We start from the raw sequence: 17,918 nt of genomic DNA, 5'->3' as shown, positions 1-17,918 counted from the left end.
CTTTAAACGCACCGATATAATATCAGTAATAAAAAATACTGCACTTAAATATATTAATATAAAAGATTTAATTATATGAACTATAATTTAGTTACACTACAGGTTGTTACAAAGTCTCAAAGAAAAATATATAAAAATGTAGAAAGAAATTCCAGCCTTAATTATTCACATTGTCTTTGTCACCTTTTCGACTCAAAAAGATCGGGATTGGCATATTTAATACTGCGCAAAAAAGTTGCCTGTAGTGCCTGATTACCTGTAGTTGTGTAGTCTGTAGTCCATCCACAAATTCCACAAATATTGTTTTTTGTTCCAACTTAATTCTGTGCTAAGTCTGTGTGCGTGCAAAGAATAGAACAGAAAGATTCTAGGGATCTATGGATCTTTCTCTTTTTAGTTACTGAACTGAACGCGCCCGCTCGTTTCTTGTAGATTTTGTGAGCTTTTGTTAGTTTTTTCATCTCAAAAATGGATTCGTATCTGCATTTCAGCGTCTGTGAAGAGTTCTGTGTGATGTGAAAGTTTCATTTTGAGACTATACAATGCAGTGGAAAAGATTAACCGTTAGGGTGTTCCTGCGCCGAACGACATCGCAAGCGCTGACTGTGTTCCTGCGATGACCGTAAGCCACAGCGGGAACCATGATCGCCAATTTGCCGCTTTTGTTTGCCAACGGCAACCCGACGGCGCTGTCAAAGATCACTGCCGCGGAGCTGGAGAAGTTCATCACATTCATGGTGACATGCTCCTGGGGGCACGACACGGCTCGTGACATTCGTCAGCCGCCGTGGTGGCCGAGCGATGTAGCATTCTCGCACCCCTTCGTTCGACCCGACACCGTGCCCAAGGACTGGGAGGGAAGACTTAAGAACCTGGTGAGGAAATGCTACGACTTTCACAAGAGTGCTTTTCTGCTAGTGTTCTCGGCACAATTGGCCCGCTACCCGCGCAATCGGCTCAGATATGTCGATAATCACGACCACACCACGTCTCTCTATTATAGACCCAACAGTCGCCTTTTGGTAACATTCAGAAATGAAAACTTGTTTTATGATAAAGGCACCCCTATTGAGATAGATGATGAACCTCAGCTCAAATCTACCGACATATATCTCTGTGACAATTGTGACAGTCATTTTGATAATTTCAATGTTTTGAAAGCACATGAAAGACTGTGTAATAATGAAAATCTGCCGAGTAGTACATGTCGTGGAGGACTGCCTGAATTTCTTTCAGCTCTGAAGCTAATGCCAGCTGGTGATCAAGCAGAAGAAGCTACTTCTACTTGTGATGATTCACAAAGTAAACCTAGACACTCAAGAAGTGTTTCAAATATTGACCGTGGACCGCCATATCCATTTTCCTCATTGGCTTACATCCGAAATGCGAAAACAAATGCTCAAAGAGACTTGAGCTTTACACGAGAGAGAATTGAAAGGTATTGTTGCACCTCAACGCCTATTAGTAAAAATTTAGCTAGTAAAAGCAAAAATCAACAGTTTCCCATCAGATACAGACGGCCCATTGATTACTGGAATCGTAAACATGTATTCCCAAATCAGAGAAATAAGAAGATACTCGATTTAAAAGCACAGTTGCTTCTACTAAAGTGTCGACCGATCTCCGTAGACGTACAGAGAATGTCAATGCAGAGCATGCAGGCATACATCGACAAGCTTAGAGAGGAATCTGAAAAGAAAATGGAGTATACAGAAGATAAAGATGTGGTGTTTGTGGACGGTTTTGACTGTGATCAGCCTAACGAGACGGACGTTAGGGATCCGTTAAAACGAAACGATACAGAGTGTGAAGTGATTGATCTGTGTTCTGATGACGAAAGTCCTAGTGTGAACGAGAACTGCGACCCGCGCGCGGGGGTGACGTGTGTGATGCGCGGCGGCGCGGTGCTGCGGCGCACGGCAGCCACGCCGCTGGCGCTGCCCGCCGAGCCTTGTGGCGCGCGCCAGCGCCCGCTGCCCGCCGCCATATTGCACCCGCATCCCGTCATCTTGATTGCACACACACTCAACAACTTACAGACTATATCCTTAGAATGAATTAACATATTATTGTAATATTAGGAACAATGCTAATACTATTTATTTTACTTCATGACGATTAAAACTTAAACATTCAGTGAAATCTTTAATTTATTACTGGTAGAATGCCTAAATTCTACCATAACATTACACAACCAAAATCTCTAATAGGTTTTGATGTTAATATGAGATAGGTAGTCCAAAACACTTGAGAACAAAGATTTAAAATGTGCATGAGGCTTGTATAATATAGGTAACATAATGATACTCACCATGTTGACAGAAGATGCTGGAAGCATAACTTTGAATCTTATTGATAAATAGGGTTTAAATAATTAGTTGTGACATTGCATACTATACTTTGTTTATTTAAGTCAGTTTTGGTCGTTGGTTGGCCTCATCCCTGTACTGTTAACAGTCTTATTAATTTTAATAATATTACTTTTTCATCCAACAACATGAAAACTTAGCTTTGGTGATAATACTTTATTGTGTTTAAAATTAATTTGTTTTTAATGGCAATCATTCTGTCCTCAGATTGATAATAGTTGTTAAAGATAATTATGTTTATTTGCTAGAATACGGTCATATAATACAGGGTGCCCAGATGACTGCCCAAAATTCAAATAATCAGAATGTAAATGTAAACAGATTGTTTGTGCCTGTTATGTAATATGAATTAGCATTAGAGATGACAATTAATGCATTTAAATCACAGGACTATGCCTTTCTCTATTGTGTATATAAGTTCACTGAAACAATAAACTGTAAAAAAAACTCAAGGCTTTGTCGTATGTGTGTGTCACCTACTTCTAGGAATATCTGCATCAAACCGCACAATGTGCAGTTCACAAAAGCATTGAATGCGCCTTTTGCTAAGTGTGCATTTTGAGAGGTACACCTTTTGCGAAGTGCACATTTTGTGTAAAATGCACATTTCTGGATCACAAACCCTTTAATATAATATAATTTAATAACTCAATAATAACACAAGTTATAAATATAACAGCAAATAATAAGTTATATTTACAACTGTGTAAGTAATAATTCAGTTATAAATATAGCTGAGTAAGTTATAACTCAGTTATAAATATAACTGAGTAAATAATTGGCTGCAAATTGCTTGGTCAAGCCGGAAGGTCTTTTTGTGTGTACAGCACGCCCAAGCAAGCAAGATCAAAGGTGTTTAAATTTCTGAACAGAAGTTGTATAAAGTCAGAATTATAAACACCACAATGTCGATTACCTCCTGATAAAAGCCTGTGAAGAATGTGTAACGCTTCTGTATCATCGATTACGTAACGATTATTTATTACATCATCAGGGCGAGATGTCGGGTTAAATCGCTTCGGTATTATTAGAAAAAACATTATAATAATAAAATAATATTAGTCGAAACGGCGGCGTAAGTTTTAAATTTCTGGTTAGAAATATATTTTAAATTGTTCAACATTTTGAACACCTGATATTAATGTATATAAATGAAACAAAAACTACCCTCTTTAATTTTTATTAATTGTATAACAAGAAAAAGTACATATATGAAAAAAATAGGTTTGTCTATGGAGTCATATCTCGTCGCTAACTCTGTGGTTGGAGGTAAGCGGACGGCGGCTTTCCTCATCCGAGCCATAGATTACTTCCTCATCAGAGTCATTTATCATTGAGAATGCCGGGTTGTCTTTCGTTATGGACGTTTCTGAAAATAAATTACTTGATTTCAGTATATTTTTATAAATAGGCTCACTTGGATAATTGTGAAAAGTCTTTATAGGCAGGAGCAACAGATGGCTCAAAAAAAATATAAGTTTGATAACTAATACCCGACTAGGAAAAAATCACGCACTAAAAAGTGTGCAACAAGAAAATATTCTCTTTTCTGTGAAATTCTTCCGAATAGTGATTGGCATTCCTTAAGCCCTTTCATTTGATACCCAACACAATACAACAATTTAGCGTAACGTCCCATAGCTTATAACCACCGGACAATTAAGACGGTTCTAGTGACACCTCATTTGATAAATTCTGACAAGTGATGTAGAAGTTACACATACATACATGGTCAAACACATAACCCTCCTTTTTGTTTCGTCGGGTAAAAAAGAACACGTCTGCCAAAATGTTCAACCTTTTATCGTTTGCTATCAGCGAGGCATAGCATAGGTAGTATATCGCGCGCGAGGCGGGATCAATATCGTGGGCTTCAATGAAGCGGGCTTAACCGTACCACCTTTACCTACGAACGTAGATGGCACTAATAAAAAAACATAAAAAATAATAATTGCACGCCGTCAATCGTAAGCGCCCAATACAGGTGATTTATCGCGCGCTATTTGAATTGCGCGGGCGCACAAGATTGTGCGCTTGCGTCAAACAGTGCCTGACCTTTGTGTCTTTTTGTGTTTGTATAGCTGCTATAAGAATCTTAATACAGCTATTACACAACTTACGAGAACGCGATTACGTCGCCAGAAGCTAATGCAGAAGTGAAAAGGACATTACGATTTTGGACTTAGAACAGTAGAGTAGGTATAACTGCGAAACAAAAAATGTTTATATGCCTATATCCCAAAGGGAGTGCTTCAAGTCATCATAACAACTTGCAGCCACTTTTGATACGATTGGATTGACATTGTTAGGCGAAGAAGAGAGTAATCTCTGAAGTTGAGAGTAATCTATGTTGCAGAAGATAATAATACGCGTTCAACTATTTGACTTTAGAGCATGTCGCATTGAGCAAAAGTTGACTGAGGAATTAAGGGTGAGAGCCAACATTGCTCAAGTCCGGACAAGTAGTTGATGCCATTTGCGGCAAATCTACAATAAGTCACGACCAGAATACATGGATTGTTTCCTTTAAATGATCAGGATTTGTAATCTAAACTTATAAAATAAACGAAGGTCCACACCGAAAGTAGTTGATCACCTTTATGGGCGTAAGTAATGTACGAAAGAAAACGAAATATAACATAAGACATTTTCTTACCATGAATAGAGTTTCCTCCAGGTGAGAAAAGATACGCTAAGATGTACAGTTTAAAGTTGAAGAGTCCATAGAGGGCCATGAAAGGTGCCGAGGTGTCGTAATGGACCTTCGGCTGCGACGCCCAGTGGTCCTGTAAAGCCGCTGGACCCCATCCCTGCACCGCTAATATGGTCGTGATACATGTCACTGTTCCTACTACTATTGACAGGCACCGAAGACGGATATCTGAAAAAAAAATACGGGTCAATAATGTCAAAACTTCTTGCAAAGTAGGTATAAAATAAAAAAAAAAGGTTCATAAGGGTGACGTCGCACTACTTCATCTTCTATCATGTGGGCTGTGAGATGGATGAGTAACCTGTGTGGGGACTAATGAGCAGCCAAAGTCACTGACATGACTCATGTAACGACTACGTACTTACATCAGCAACCGCAGCGGGTATCGAGGGCTTTGACCAATAGCCGGACTTTTATCTGCGTAGACAGCATTCGCTGCGTCTATTGGTCGAAGTCCTCGGTTTAAAAGTGGCGAGGTTGCGGTACCGTGGAGGCAGAATGAAGTAATAGACTACGTACTGATCAACTATCACCATACGGTTCATCAGTTCTTTAGTTCTTTATTTCTCTCACAAGGTAGGTAGGTACACAAATTTTCGTAAAACGTAAAATACAATTTTAGTTCCTTATGAGAGCTGGAGTCCGTACTAGGCTCAAGGCCTGTATTACAGATCTCCAGGCCCCATACCTCACAGTATGCTAACATTTTGTACTTACATTTAATAACGTAGGTAGACATAAAAAGATCCGCGGTGCACCACAATTTAAGCAAAAGGTGATGTAGGGAGTTGTCGTGTTGTGAGTGTGTTAGTGGGTACAGAAGTAGTTCGAAATACGACGTGATTGCATGATCAGGGCAGGGGTTGTAGGTTGTCTTAAGATCACTTAGCTCTGCCCACCCCTTAGACCATCAACCCGTTCACCAGCGTGGTGAAGTATGCTCTACACCCCATCCGGATGATTAAGGGAGGTCTGTGGCTAGCAGTGGGACCTATAGGCTACTTTATGTGTGTTATGTATGAAAACAATAAGGATACTTACCGAAAAAAGGCATATTTCTTAGGTCACTGTAGGCTTTTACTATCAGAACTAGTAGGTAGAGGAAGTACAGCGTGACCGCGCTGAAGAACATTATCTTAATGATCTGTAAGGCAAAACAATAATTATTACTGTCATTATTCTGGCTACGGCGTGTACTACTAGTCTCTACTGTAGAATTTGCGTGCTTTCTCTAGTGGCATGACAAATTACAAAGGAGTATCTATACTGGCACAAACGACGCACCGCAGGGGGCGCCAGCACCGAATCTGTAATGCTAAATGTATTAGCTGTTAGGTGCTTTATGTACTAGACGAACAATTACAGACAAACAATTGGCACAAAAGGCGGCTTTATTGGTAGCAATTTCTTCCAAGGCAACCTTAAGTATAGGTAATAATTTCAGTAAAAGCGGGACAGACACACTACAATACTACACACTATACAACTACACTACTAATACACTACACTACTAATACACTACACTACTAATACACTACACTACTAATACACTACACTACTAATACACTACACTACTAATGCACTACACTACTAATACACTACACTACTACACATTACACTACTACACACCTACTACCGACATGATAGCGAGCTATCATTTTAGTAGTAGTAGTGTAGTGTGTAGTAGTGTAGAGAGTCTGTCCCGAATAAGTACACATTTCTCCACGCTTACGGGATAGTTGGGGTTCGTAGTATAGTTGTATGTGGGATCATCGAAGGCGTAGTACTTCTGCCACACAGCTACCACCATCGCTGGTAGCCATACCATCCCCACTACCACCAGCTTGAACACGTAGAACGACAGGAAACTTCGCTCGTTCTGCAATGTTAAATGTCAAGATAATACCGAAGCAGCACAAGCTGATAGATAGGGCACAATCCCTCTGTCGGATTTTACGACATGCCTGAGAAGACAAGAGTTTTAAGTTTATCGCTTTCAGAAGCTAGTTTTTATTATTAAGTTTAAATTATTATATTTATAGATACATAACATAAACAGCGTATACACGTCCCACTGTTAGGCACATGTCTCCCTTCAATTTACCGAAATATTTTATAGATATATTGACATTGTCCTATGTAAGCTTTCTTAAGAGAAGGATGGCACTATTATCAGAACTGTCAAATTAAAATTAAATTAAGTACATTCTGTCTTGGATCTTATTAGCAACTAGTTAGAGTTTTAGTGACATCGTAACGAACACTGAGGGGATGAGCTGAATAGCTCACGATTCTGAGTTAATAATCCAAGGGGAATTTTTCGTCGCAAAATTTGCTTTTTTTTGTAGTTTTTAAAAATATTTTCAATTCCATAGGTTTGCGAAGTAAAATTCCACTTCATATCAACTCATCCCTCAAAGTTTCACTAACATCCTGTATATACCGTAACTTACCTGTCTGAGACCGTGGTAAAGTGCGAGCCAGGACAACAAGATGGCGGCCAAGAACGTGGTCTGTAACGCCGTGTCTGCGAGTGGGGCGAACCACCCCGCCGACACTAACCGCAGCGGGAATATTGGATCTACAAGTATATTACTAATTAGCTAAGTATATTTAACCTCCTAAGGCCGAGATTTCCAGAGACAATAGATAAACAATGGAGTTTGGATTTTTAAAGGACATTCGGTCTTACGACTTTGATGTAATCATTTATTTCAAAGTCACAAACAGTTAATGTGTTACATAGCAAGTAGGTACATGTGACGCCCCAAGTGTAATATAAATAGCCGTAGCATGGACATCGCTTTACGCGCTGTAGGTAAATAAACTAATTATTTTTGTTCTAAACATCGCGTCAAGGGCGTTATGCAGGCTCCACGTTACGGCTACGGTCTGCTGACAAGCGTTGATATTAATAAAATTGTATATTTAGGTAAGTGACTGCAGTCGATCTCTCTCACGTACACAGCGCAATAGTGACCTCCGGATCATTAACGACGAATTTGTAGTAACGAAGAGTGGACTTACCATTATAAAGTAGTAGCAATGGTAACAATATTGACAGCCACTTTTGTTCGATAGCCCAGTCTTGAGTCGCGTATTTTCTAAGTGAATGGGCGAACCAGCACTGTTAATTAAAAAAATAATTATTAAGACCCAAATAAATTAGTGGGCGTCATACGGCTGATGATGATGATGATTAATAAATATCATGCATAATTAATTAATAATTTAAAGCAATTAATTATTATTATTGGGTACTTTCTTAGGTCAAATATAAATTATGAAATTCTGATTACTAAATAAAGACAAATCTGAAACTGACAAAACCCCTTTTCTTTTTTCTAGTTAATAACCTATTTATGAATTTTAATAATGAAGAATGTAATAATTAGTAGTAGTAGTTTTAGGGAAGCCCCTGTAACTTGTTTGTTATAGATTTACAGAAATAAAACCCTTTTTAATTTTTTTTTTTTTTTTTTTTTCATTTTAATTAGTGCGACATGTTGTCACGTTTTTCAATGACGTCACAGGTTACTTATTCATACAAATTCCATAGTAATTTCGTGTTTTGACGTTGAGTACAAAGTATCTGATTTGACTAGTTGTAAACTAGCCTATTAGCATTATCCGTTTCATAATTAAGTATAGGCACACACTTGGACTTAACAATTTGGGCAATCAGAAGTACATCCATCTGAAGATTCACCCAGCTCTCTATAAGAGCCGTATCGCGGTCTATAATGATCGACCATTAGCTCAAGCAAGCTCACTGTGTTAGTGAAAATTGCACATAGGATGTAGTAATGTATAATTATAGGAACACTTACCGATATAATGAAAGTTGTCAATAGAAAAATAAATCTGAACCACGTTTCTAATTGCGTGAACGATGGGTTGTACGTTTTGAACTGAAATCAAAGAAATTATATTACACTTCTCGTCAAAAAAAATGAAACGCCCGAAAAATACGTGAGAGTGTCTTTTGATTATGTATAGAACGGCAACTCTCCGCTCCCGCTCCCCTCGGTCTTACATTAGTCTTCAATCGTATGACGTCAGACGTCACACACACAGATGCGCGTGTACGATAACGTTAATGTGTAGTGTCTGTGTAAAATGAGGTTTTTTGTATGAAGTGCCCGGGGTGTGGTAATACTTAGTACCAACGATACTAACATAGAAAACAATTTCCCTAATGCAATAGCGCTTGTGGAACTCTTTGAGTCCGTAGAAGCGTATGTTGAGGACATAATGCGTGTACTCCAGAGATCCGAGGTGCAATACCATCACTTCTTCACATACTTGCTTCTTGCACCTCAAATGCTGAGTTCTGGAACAAATAATACTTTTTAATATACTTTATATTACATACTACTTAACGCTCAATATAGGTACGACACAGAGAGCGCTCCGACCCGGAAAACGGGAGTTTGTATGAAATATTTTCAATTGTATACTTTTGCGATGGAAAATTCTACTTGATATTAACTCAGAATAATGAGCTGAATCACCCCCTTCAGTATTCGTTACGATGTCACTTACACCCCGTACACGTACGTACAGGTATCCATACAAGTGCGTATAGATGTTAGTGACATCGTAACAAATACTGAGGGGGATGAGTTGATATCAAATGGATTTTCCTGTCGGAAAAAAGTCATTAAAATTTAAGTGTTTTCTGTTTAATTATTTTCCTTTCCATTCTTTTGCGACGAAAAATTCCACTTGATATTAACTCGGAATCATGACCTGAATCACCCTCAATGTTTTCGTTACGATGTCACTAACACCCTGTATAATACGGTCTTCCTCTGCCAACCCTACCAATAACATTCGCCTTATAAGTATACCACTTTCGTAATCCTAATACTTATATGCAATAATAATACAAATAATCAACATACCTGTTTGTACTTTCACTCTCAGGAACAAGATTTACGGTACTATGGTCTCCTAATACTCCGTCTATAGATATACTAATTTGGAAGCTTTTGTCGAATATCTCCTCTGAAACGAAAACAAATATTTTTTAATTTACAAAACCTCGCCTTAAACCTCGTAAGTGACATTTTAAAAAATCACATTCCTATATGATGTTTGTTAGGTAAGTAATTCAGGACTACTGTTGACGACAGGTCGACATGGCAATCGGGGCATGAGGTGAGCCGCGGAGGCGGGGTCGCCCCGCACACCCGCACAGTCCCCGCGGCGTCTTAGTCTTAGTGTTGCACGAGTCCGTATCGACCGCGTTTATCGATTATAATCTCGCTCACATAATTTATTACTATTGTGTTTTAAAAATGGCTACGATTGCATCTTCGTCGCGTGTTCAAGCAAAAAAAACAATAATTCACTTTCAAGCTCGAGAACTAGCTAGAAAGATTTTATTATAAAAGTCGGAGATACCAGTGACGAAGATTCTTTAAGTTTTTGTAGCGATACGTTAGATGATTCAGATGAATAAATATTAACTTAAATGAAAACGTGGTATTATTTTATTCACATTTTGTTACATACCTATCTCAGGAATTCCGAATTCTTATTAAAAGTGGTTCAGCCCACCCCATTACGAATTAGTCGTGAATTTATGTGTGTATAGTACCTAACTATGTTGTACGAAATTACGTAGATTTATTTGAGCGATGTCTCGCTCGATTCGTGTTAAGTACGGTGTTAAAAGAACGGCGCAATAAGTACCTTATCGTTATGTTATTAAAACAGAGGTAAACAGTTATAATTGTGTTATTCGAGTGCTACTTATAGCACATACATAAACTTATGCCTGTGATCATCTGTGATTCATAACGGAGTGAGCAGAAGAAGACTCGCAGTTTACGCGCGCATACGCGTGTAGCATGCTACGAGGGCTAGCCGTAGCATAGCATTCGTATATGCGCGTGAACCGATGTATAAGTCAATGCTATTGGCTACGAGATAAATAAACCAATTCCATTGGTTCAAATCAGAGCTTGAAAGCGACTAAGGTATACAAGCGGTCAAGGGTACACCGAGCTAGAGCTCACCCCCCTTTTGGGTTTTAGGTACTTAAGTTTAAATGGCGGCAAACTAAGGAGTAAAGTCGCGCGTGGATTAACTCGCTCCACCGGGTACAGTCGGTAAGGCGGCGCACGTCAAGAATTATATTATTTTTCTATGGAGTCTCCGGGGTATGCTTATAGTACGCGTGGTCGACTATTTCCCCCATTCAGCGCTTATCGCTATCGACCCACTAGGGTCGATTAATTCTTTCAAATATTATCCTCTCAGACGACGCCCTAGGCCCAGGTTCGCGCCCAACTGGGTACTCTCAGGCCAATTGTCTTAAATGTACCATGTGAGAGTCCTCAGCGCTCCCCATTTGTCCAGTAGATGCCATTTGCGGCAAATCTACAATAAGTCACGTCAAAAAAGCTTATAGTACGCTTACCATCGTTGTTATCAGTCAGTATTTCGGCTAGCAGCCACAACTGTTGGACGCGCGTGCCCAGCGCTGGGCTTCGCAGGTGGAAGGGTCCCTGGTATATGTTACTCGCGTTGGCGAGCGCGTTTGTGGCCGGGACTGACGTGGTCGATGTTGGTGAGGGGCCTAGAAAATATTCTTTATGTTAATAATAATAATAATAATAAACGTTTATTGCATGAAATCAGGTTAGGTACATTGCAGATTACAGTGCATAAAAATAGTATCACCAAATTCTACTTTTTCAAGCATACACAATGAAAGAACGGAACAAGTTACATTACGTTAACTACTGCCTATATAATAAATAACAATTAATAAAATATCTTAAGCTAACCATATTCATAAAATATTAAAACTAAAATAACAAAACACCAAAATAAAAAAATCTAAATTAAACATCAAAATTTACAATCTAAATATTCTTTGACGCTGTAAAAGCATTTCTCCACAAGCCAGTCTTTTAACTTAATTGTAAAATCTTTAAATTTTAAACTTTTTAAATGTTCTGGTAGATGATTAAATATATTTATGCACATTATATAACTAACGATAAACAGTTAAGGATATAACAGTCTCCATGATCTAGTGGTTGCTCACGATATGGAGGTCCGGGTACGATTTCACTTTGGGAGCATTGTCGAAATCACTTTGGGCGACTAATTGTTGAATGAAACAAAGGATCGTTTCGTAAGAACACTTCATCAGACTCAAGATGACTCTTCGAAGATGACTCGGACGGCACATTTTACAGGTGGTGGTAGGTATGCCCTATACTTCCTTTGGTTGATTAGGGGAAGGCCTTTGCCTAGATTTGTATTATATAGGATATGCTCTCTTAAAGCCCTGAGAATATAGAATCTCTAAACGTTCACTAGCCGCGCTTACAAGGTGCGACGTTATCTAAGAGGTCGGTGTGTAACACTTAATCCGTGTACCGCAGCTCCGAAGGTTCAAATTTAGATAGGTACCTCAGCAGGCCTAGCACACTACGTAAAGCCCGACACGACGGGGCGCGAGATAAAATTTTAATGAGGTCCTTCGTACAAGCGACTAGCGGAGTCATAAGAAATGAAAATCTGTTTATTTGTCGTATCTATTATGTATACTTTAACCCCTTGGCATACTATCTACCTTTGACTAATACTTTCATATTTTTCGTAATCCCTTAATTCATATATTTTCTTCATAATTATATTTGCTTATTTTCTTATTTATTGTAAGTAAATCCCGACACTTTTTGTTGGCACGATAGTTCAAAGTATTTATAAGCGTAACTTAGGTACTGGCAGAATATCAGTGTTGCTAAGAGTGGTATTTCTACTATTCTTCGCAACAACATGCTGAGTCAGTCCCTTTTCCCTGGCAGTGTATTTTTGATTTGTATACTTATCTTTATCTTCTCTACTATTGTACTGCACTGTTTTGGGAATAAAGTTATTCTATTCCATTCTATTCTAAAATATCTGGAAATGATTTAAAATATTTTGACGTCACTTATTTTTTTCTATATCTTGGCTCTTCTAATAATAATATGATTTAAAATATATTAGGTATACGCTTGTACGAACGACCTTATTTTATCTCGCGTTACATAGCGTCGCGCTTTACATAGTGCGCTAGGCCTGCAGTTCGATATCGAGGCTAGAAATAGGCCTGTAGGTAGGTAAATGACTTCCGTAACTTTGTAAGGAAAGTATTAGAAATAAACAATTATAGAATGCGTAGTGTATCTCACCTGCTAATCCTATGAAAACACCCAAACCAAAACAAGCGAAAAACGCTACAAATACCATCACAAACTCGCCTTTGTGCATCGAGTATACTCGCATTTGAACTGATCTGAAAAATCAAACACCACATGAATTACGATTATGTCATTGAAGAAGAACTTAATAAGTCTGAAAAACTTTATTTATAATCCAGATGCCACCGAATTACGACAGGTATGATCACTACTGCGTATTATCCGCAAACTTAAAATTTAAAAAACGAATGTTTCTGGTTCAGAATGATATTCACAATCACTTACCTTTCACAACGATCGTGGTGATATGCGGGGGCGATATATTTATTGAATTCGCTAAACAAATCGCTGAACTGCGACAGCGTGTTACGGATCTTGTAATTCCAGCCGCCCAATGGCAAATGATACGAATATCCTACGTTAGCGGAATCCATCGCTATATTTCACTAATAAATAATACACTATAATAACAAACAAAGAAACAAACACAAAACTGGGTTGGTTACATGTAAAAAATAGTAGAATAATAATATAACTGTTTGCCCCACATAGAGGGCTTGTTTACAAGCAAATTATTGATTTTTAGGGAGACGACGCTTGATAGGGTGACGTGGCAGGCAACTCGATTCTTACTCTCGGAATGATTTAGTACGAGCACATCCATCATATTTCGCTAGTAATAAATATTACCTGTACTAGATATTCTATGAAATCAATGAATGCATTTTAAAACGCAGTTCACCCCTAGGTCACTTCACTGTGATTGAATCTGAAGCGCTTCAAAGGTGGCGAGGTTGCTCGCTAGTCACTTCTAGTTTTGAATATAATGTAAGGCTTTTATATTATTATAAATGTCTGTATTTTAGAAGATTATTGTTATTCAAAGTGTTGTTTCTAAAAATATGGCGCGAATTGTAATAGTTTCGACCATTTCGACATAGAAAGTATTTTCTTTTGTTTCTTGACTTTTTGTACCTCACCTATTACGTTAAGCGATTATTTCTGAATATGTGAGACTTTTAAACATATAAATGTCTGTACCAACCTGTTTAAGACAATTATAAGCATTTAAATTGTTGTTTCTAAAAATAGCGCGCGAATTAGTTGCGATAGAGGTACCTACTATCTACATTTTTCCTGTATGTCACTCTTTTGCATGACGCGCTTTTCTATGTCGTGCTTTTGTAAATGTAGAGCTTTTGAATATCGTGCGTTTGTAGGTACATCGCGCTCTTGTTGTGTAAAATGATTCTTTTGTTGCCCATAAGCTATCAGATCCTGTTAATTTTGTAACGATGCTCCACAACAAATAGGTAACTTAGTTATATCTGCATCGTTATGTCAATTTAATACGGCATATTACACTCCATTAAATATAGCTTGATTTATTTCACAAATGTCAGAGCCGATCAATTTCCTGATACGCACTAGATTCTAACATAAGAATAAATATGTATCTACTACGCATTGACCGGTAACTCTCCGCCCCGCAACAATTCGTATCGAGTGCCGAGCTAAATTTACCTCACCCCCTCTGGGTCTTACTTTAGTCTTAAATTGCCGTAAACCGCTAAGTAAGTCAGTCTGTTACTATAGCACTGACGCGGTAAGGCAGCACACACGGTAAGAATTAGATTTTTGTAGGTATGTATTTATGAAGTGTCTGGAGTGTAGATGTACGCTTATACGCTTATCTTTCTGTCCTGTTGTCAAATTAATCAAGTTATGTTGGACAGAGTCCAATTGAGGATGTCTAGTCTGACCACTGCGCGTGCCTTAGGTGCCGACAGATGGTGGAGGAAAACGCGAAACCACGATAAGTGGGGCAACTCCATCCTTGGCGCTTAGCTACTAAGACACGGTATACAGGTAGATCGCATACAGACTATAAGCCTTTGCTTATTTAAAATAACTTCATACGCTTTTTTTAACAGCAGGACAGAAATTTACTATACAAACGAGGCACATTAGGAAAATGCAGAGTTCTGACAGCTGTCAAATTACTCGAGCTATGTTTAACGGAGTATGCGCGTGCCGCAGTCATAGGGTGCGTTCGCACTACATCCGATCCCAGTCCGAGAATGACGCATAGTAGATAATTACTTTGTAGTGCGTTAGCTACCATACACATAGTTCTACGACCACTCCTGATCCGTCATTTGACGGACTCGGATCGGATGTAGTGCGAACAAACCCTTAGGGACAGTTCACACTAACGCAGTCAAAGCAATGCGACAGACTCTTAGTCTTGCAAATGCGAACATAATAATATTACGCTAAACATTATAGTCTTTTGTGGAGATAATCCATAGATAAACATACAATGCGAAATGAAATGGAATGCAGCGTCGCTGCCTGCTGCGCGCTGGTTAGCCGCTTACTAGGTAGTGTCGATACGTCATTATTGTGATCATATCATATTTATCACAATTTAAAATGCAGTATGTACTACAGACCGTTGACTATAAAATTCATTATTTATAAAAGTATTATGAAAAGAATATGAAAAATTAAAAAAAAACAAGATAATTTTTAGAAATTAATTTTAATCAACCAACATATTTTTAATGGCACTAGATATTATTTTAATTTGTTATTTTACTTAATGGCCAGCATTTCAGCAGCAAAATATTTTTGTATATACTAAAATATACTAAAAATACATAATTATTGCGTAACTATAATTTGATAATTGTTGATGAATATTATAACTAGGTGAATATTTAAAATTTCAAGACATGTTCCTTTTCATAAAAAAAGGAGCACAATTTACTTTACATCAAGAAAAGTTGTTATTTAACATGTAAAATCATTTCTGAATGATACATGACATGACTGAATAAATATACAAAAATAATGTGCATTTCAAATGAACCAAAATGTTTTTAAAAATCTTGAAATATTATACCTATAAATCATTATTAAATACTTTCCAACCCAACACATCACAACAAGTAGGTAGAGAAAGATGATAACTTTTCAGGTAAATGTTGGAATATAAATACCTACTCAACAGAGAAACATTCAGAACACTGAGTGTGATTGTTATGGAACATTTAAACAGGGGGGTTAAAAGGCCACACAGAATCAATTCATCTAAGCAAGCACTATCCGATACTTTCTCAGGATGTTTCCTTGCCCAAGGGATCATTGACGGACATAGTGGTTTATTCAAAAACACTATTAAATGATAAAGATATATTTATACAAGTGAAACTGTGAATATTTTGTAAAACATAACTCTAAAATCAGTCTCTTTTTAGACTAAATTATTTACATTAATAATTGTGTGTATTATAATTAATATTAAAATACAACACAACAGAACAATATAACAGTTATATAATTATAACTGTTATAGGTAATTATTTAAGAAAATACAGATTAGATATATGAGTGGAAACATGCAGTTGTGTAGTAATATAACATAATATAAACTCACAATTACACATATACTATACATATACCGAATTGGGGTAGTCAGAGGTACAAAAAAAAATCAAATCAAATGTTGTCAATTATCCCCTCTTTTAATATTATTGTTATTTGGCAGATACAGGTACTATAAGAATAATTAGTGTAGCTATATAAATAGATTACTGTCATCATATCTATCATCAATTATTATCATCATATTTTTTTTTACTATACAAGTAGGTATTATTGCCATACTCCTGTACCGCCTATGTCAAAGTGTATCAAATAATTTATTTATCAATATTTAGTTTACAAAACTGTAACACCTTTTGTCTAGATCTACTTATTTAGTAACTGTTAATATGACTAAAAAGCTACATCTAACCAGGTATAATGTTTAATCAAAAATATATATATTTACAAAGATGGAGAAATTTTTGATTTTCTCAGTAGATACCTACCATATTTACTTACATAGGTACATAAGTGTAATTCAGTACATGTTTTCTATGAACTCTTATGTTTCTAGCACAATTCAAGTCATTACCTTTTCTTTGGAAGTAGTTCAAAGACTACAGTCAGAGTCTTGGAGTTGTTGTTGAAGAATCCTCTTCATTTTCTCCGGAACTGGGACGCCGGAGTGTGCAGGCTTAGGACGGCGCTTCCAGGACTTTTTAGCGCTCTTGGTAACGCTGCCAGGACAAGGAACTGGCTTGTTCTCTTTAGGCCTTGGAGTCGCAGCCGTCATCGTCGAGTTTGATCTATCTCCCATGTTCATTTTTACGTTATTCACTGTAAAAGAAAAATACCCAAAATTAAGTTTCATACTTAGGATTTCACCAGGAAATAACTATCATGTCGCAAATCATCGTATTACATACCTTTAAGGGGAGTTTGTTCTATCGGCTTTCTAGTGGACATCGGTTTTTTAATTGTCGAAGAGGTCGGCTTTTTCGTGGTATTTGTTTTAACGATAACTCGTTGTACTTTTGGCGTTAACTTTGTTTCTCTTGGAGCCATTTTTCAACTTTCTTCTTCACTTCACTTGTAAGTAAATGATAACCACAGTACGAGTCTTCTACTTGAAACATCAACAAAAATATTTTTCAAAATAACGAGCAGCTCAATGAAAAAGTAAAAAAGCAAAGTGTCTTTGACTTCTTTTTTTTCTGGTTTTGAATACCTATGTTTTGAATATAGTTATTTTTA

At 37.4% G+C, this 17,918-nt stretch overlaps 3 protein-coding genes across 3 annotated transcripts; 1 reads left to right on the top strand and 2 right to left on the bottom strand.

Annotated features, from left to right (window-relative positions):
- The first annotated feature begins 167 nt into the window (after positions 1 to 167).
- LOC126369654 (uncharacterized) lies at positions 168 to 2,136 on the top strand. Its single transcript, XM_050014204.1, has one exon. The coding sequence runs from the start codon at positions 642 to 644 to the stop codon at positions 2,055 to 2,057; it is 1,416 nt and encodes a 471-aa protein (XP_049870161.1). The 5' UTR covers positions 168 to 641; the 3' UTR covers positions 2,058 to 2,136.
- A 1,416-nt stretch (positions 2,137 to 3,552) lies between these two features.
- Positions 3,553 to 14,680, bottom strand: LOC126369640 (transmembrane protein 181). Its single transcript, XM_050014174.1, has 13 exons — positions 14,656 to 14,680; positions 13,578 to 13,738; positions 13,284 to 13,387; positions 11,513 to 11,671; positions 9,990 to 10,092; positions 9,262 to 9,415; positions 8,913 to 8,993; positions 8,110 to 8,209; positions 7,536 to 7,663; positions 6,815 to 6,961; positions 6,124 to 6,226; positions 5,026 to 5,250; positions 3,553 to 3,738 (listed from the first exon to the last, which is right to left on the bottom strand). Exons 2-13 carry the CDS (start codon positions 13,724 to 13,726, stop codon positions 3,608 to 3,610), a joined length of 1,584 nt encoding a protein of 527 aa, XP_049870131.1. The 5' UTR covers positions 13,727 to 13,738; positions 14,656 to 14,680; the 3' UTR covers positions 3,553 to 3,607.
- A 2,443-nt stretch (positions 14,681 to 17,123) lies between these two features.
- Positions 17,124 to 17,861, bottom strand: LOC126369732 (uncharacterized). Its single transcript, XM_050014314.1, has 2 exons — positions 17,591 to 17,861; positions 17,124 to 17,501 (listed from the first exon to the last, which is right to left on the bottom strand). The coding sequence occupies exons 1-2, from the start codon at positions 17,727 to 17,729 to the stop codon at positions 17,275 to 17,277; spliced, it is 366 nt and encodes a 121-aa protein (XP_049870271.1). The 5' UTR covers positions 17,730 to 17,861; the 3' UTR covers positions 17,124 to 17,274.
- Positions 17,862 to 17,918: the final 57 nt, after the last annotated feature.

Source organism: Pectinophora gossypiella, chromosome 9 (assembly GCF_024362695.1).
Source record: "Pectinophora gossypiella chromosome 9, ilPecGoss1.1, whole genome shotgun sequence".
Lineage (NCBI taxonomy): Eukaryota > Metazoa > Arthropoda > Insecta > Lepidoptera > Gelechiidae > Pectinophora > Pectinophora gossypiella.
The sequence above is the reverse complement of the archived record's forward strand: the minus strand, read 5'-3'. Positions and strand labels throughout refer to the sequence as shown.

Excerpts from the sequence above, each read along its gene's own strand:
- LOC126369732 (XM_050014314.1), bottom strand. The coding sequence starts at position 17,729 with ATGGCTCCAAGAGAAACAAAGTTAACGCCAAAAGTACAACGAGTTATC. Across the intron at positions 17,502-17,590 it reads AGAACAAACTCCCCTTAAAG|TGAATAACGTAAAAATGAAC; the intron begins GTATGTAATACG and ends TTTCTTTTACAG.
- LOC126369654 (XM_050014204.1), top strand. The coding sequence starts at position 642 with ATGATCGCCAATTTGCCGCTTTTGTTTGCCAACGGCAACCCGACGGCG.
- LOC126369640 (XM_050014174.1), bottom strand. The coding sequence starts at position 13,726 with ATGGATTCCGCTAACGTAGGATATTCGTATCATTTGCCATTGGGCGGC. Across the intron at positions 9,416-9,989 it reads GAGAGTGAAAGTACAAACAG|AACTCAGCATTTGAGGTGCA; the intron begins GTATGTTGATTA and ends TATTTGTTCCAG. Across the intron at positions 6,962-7,535 it reads TTTACCACGGTCTCAGACAG|AACGAGCGAAGTTTCCTGTC; the intron begins GTAAGTTACGGT and ends TTAACATTGCAG.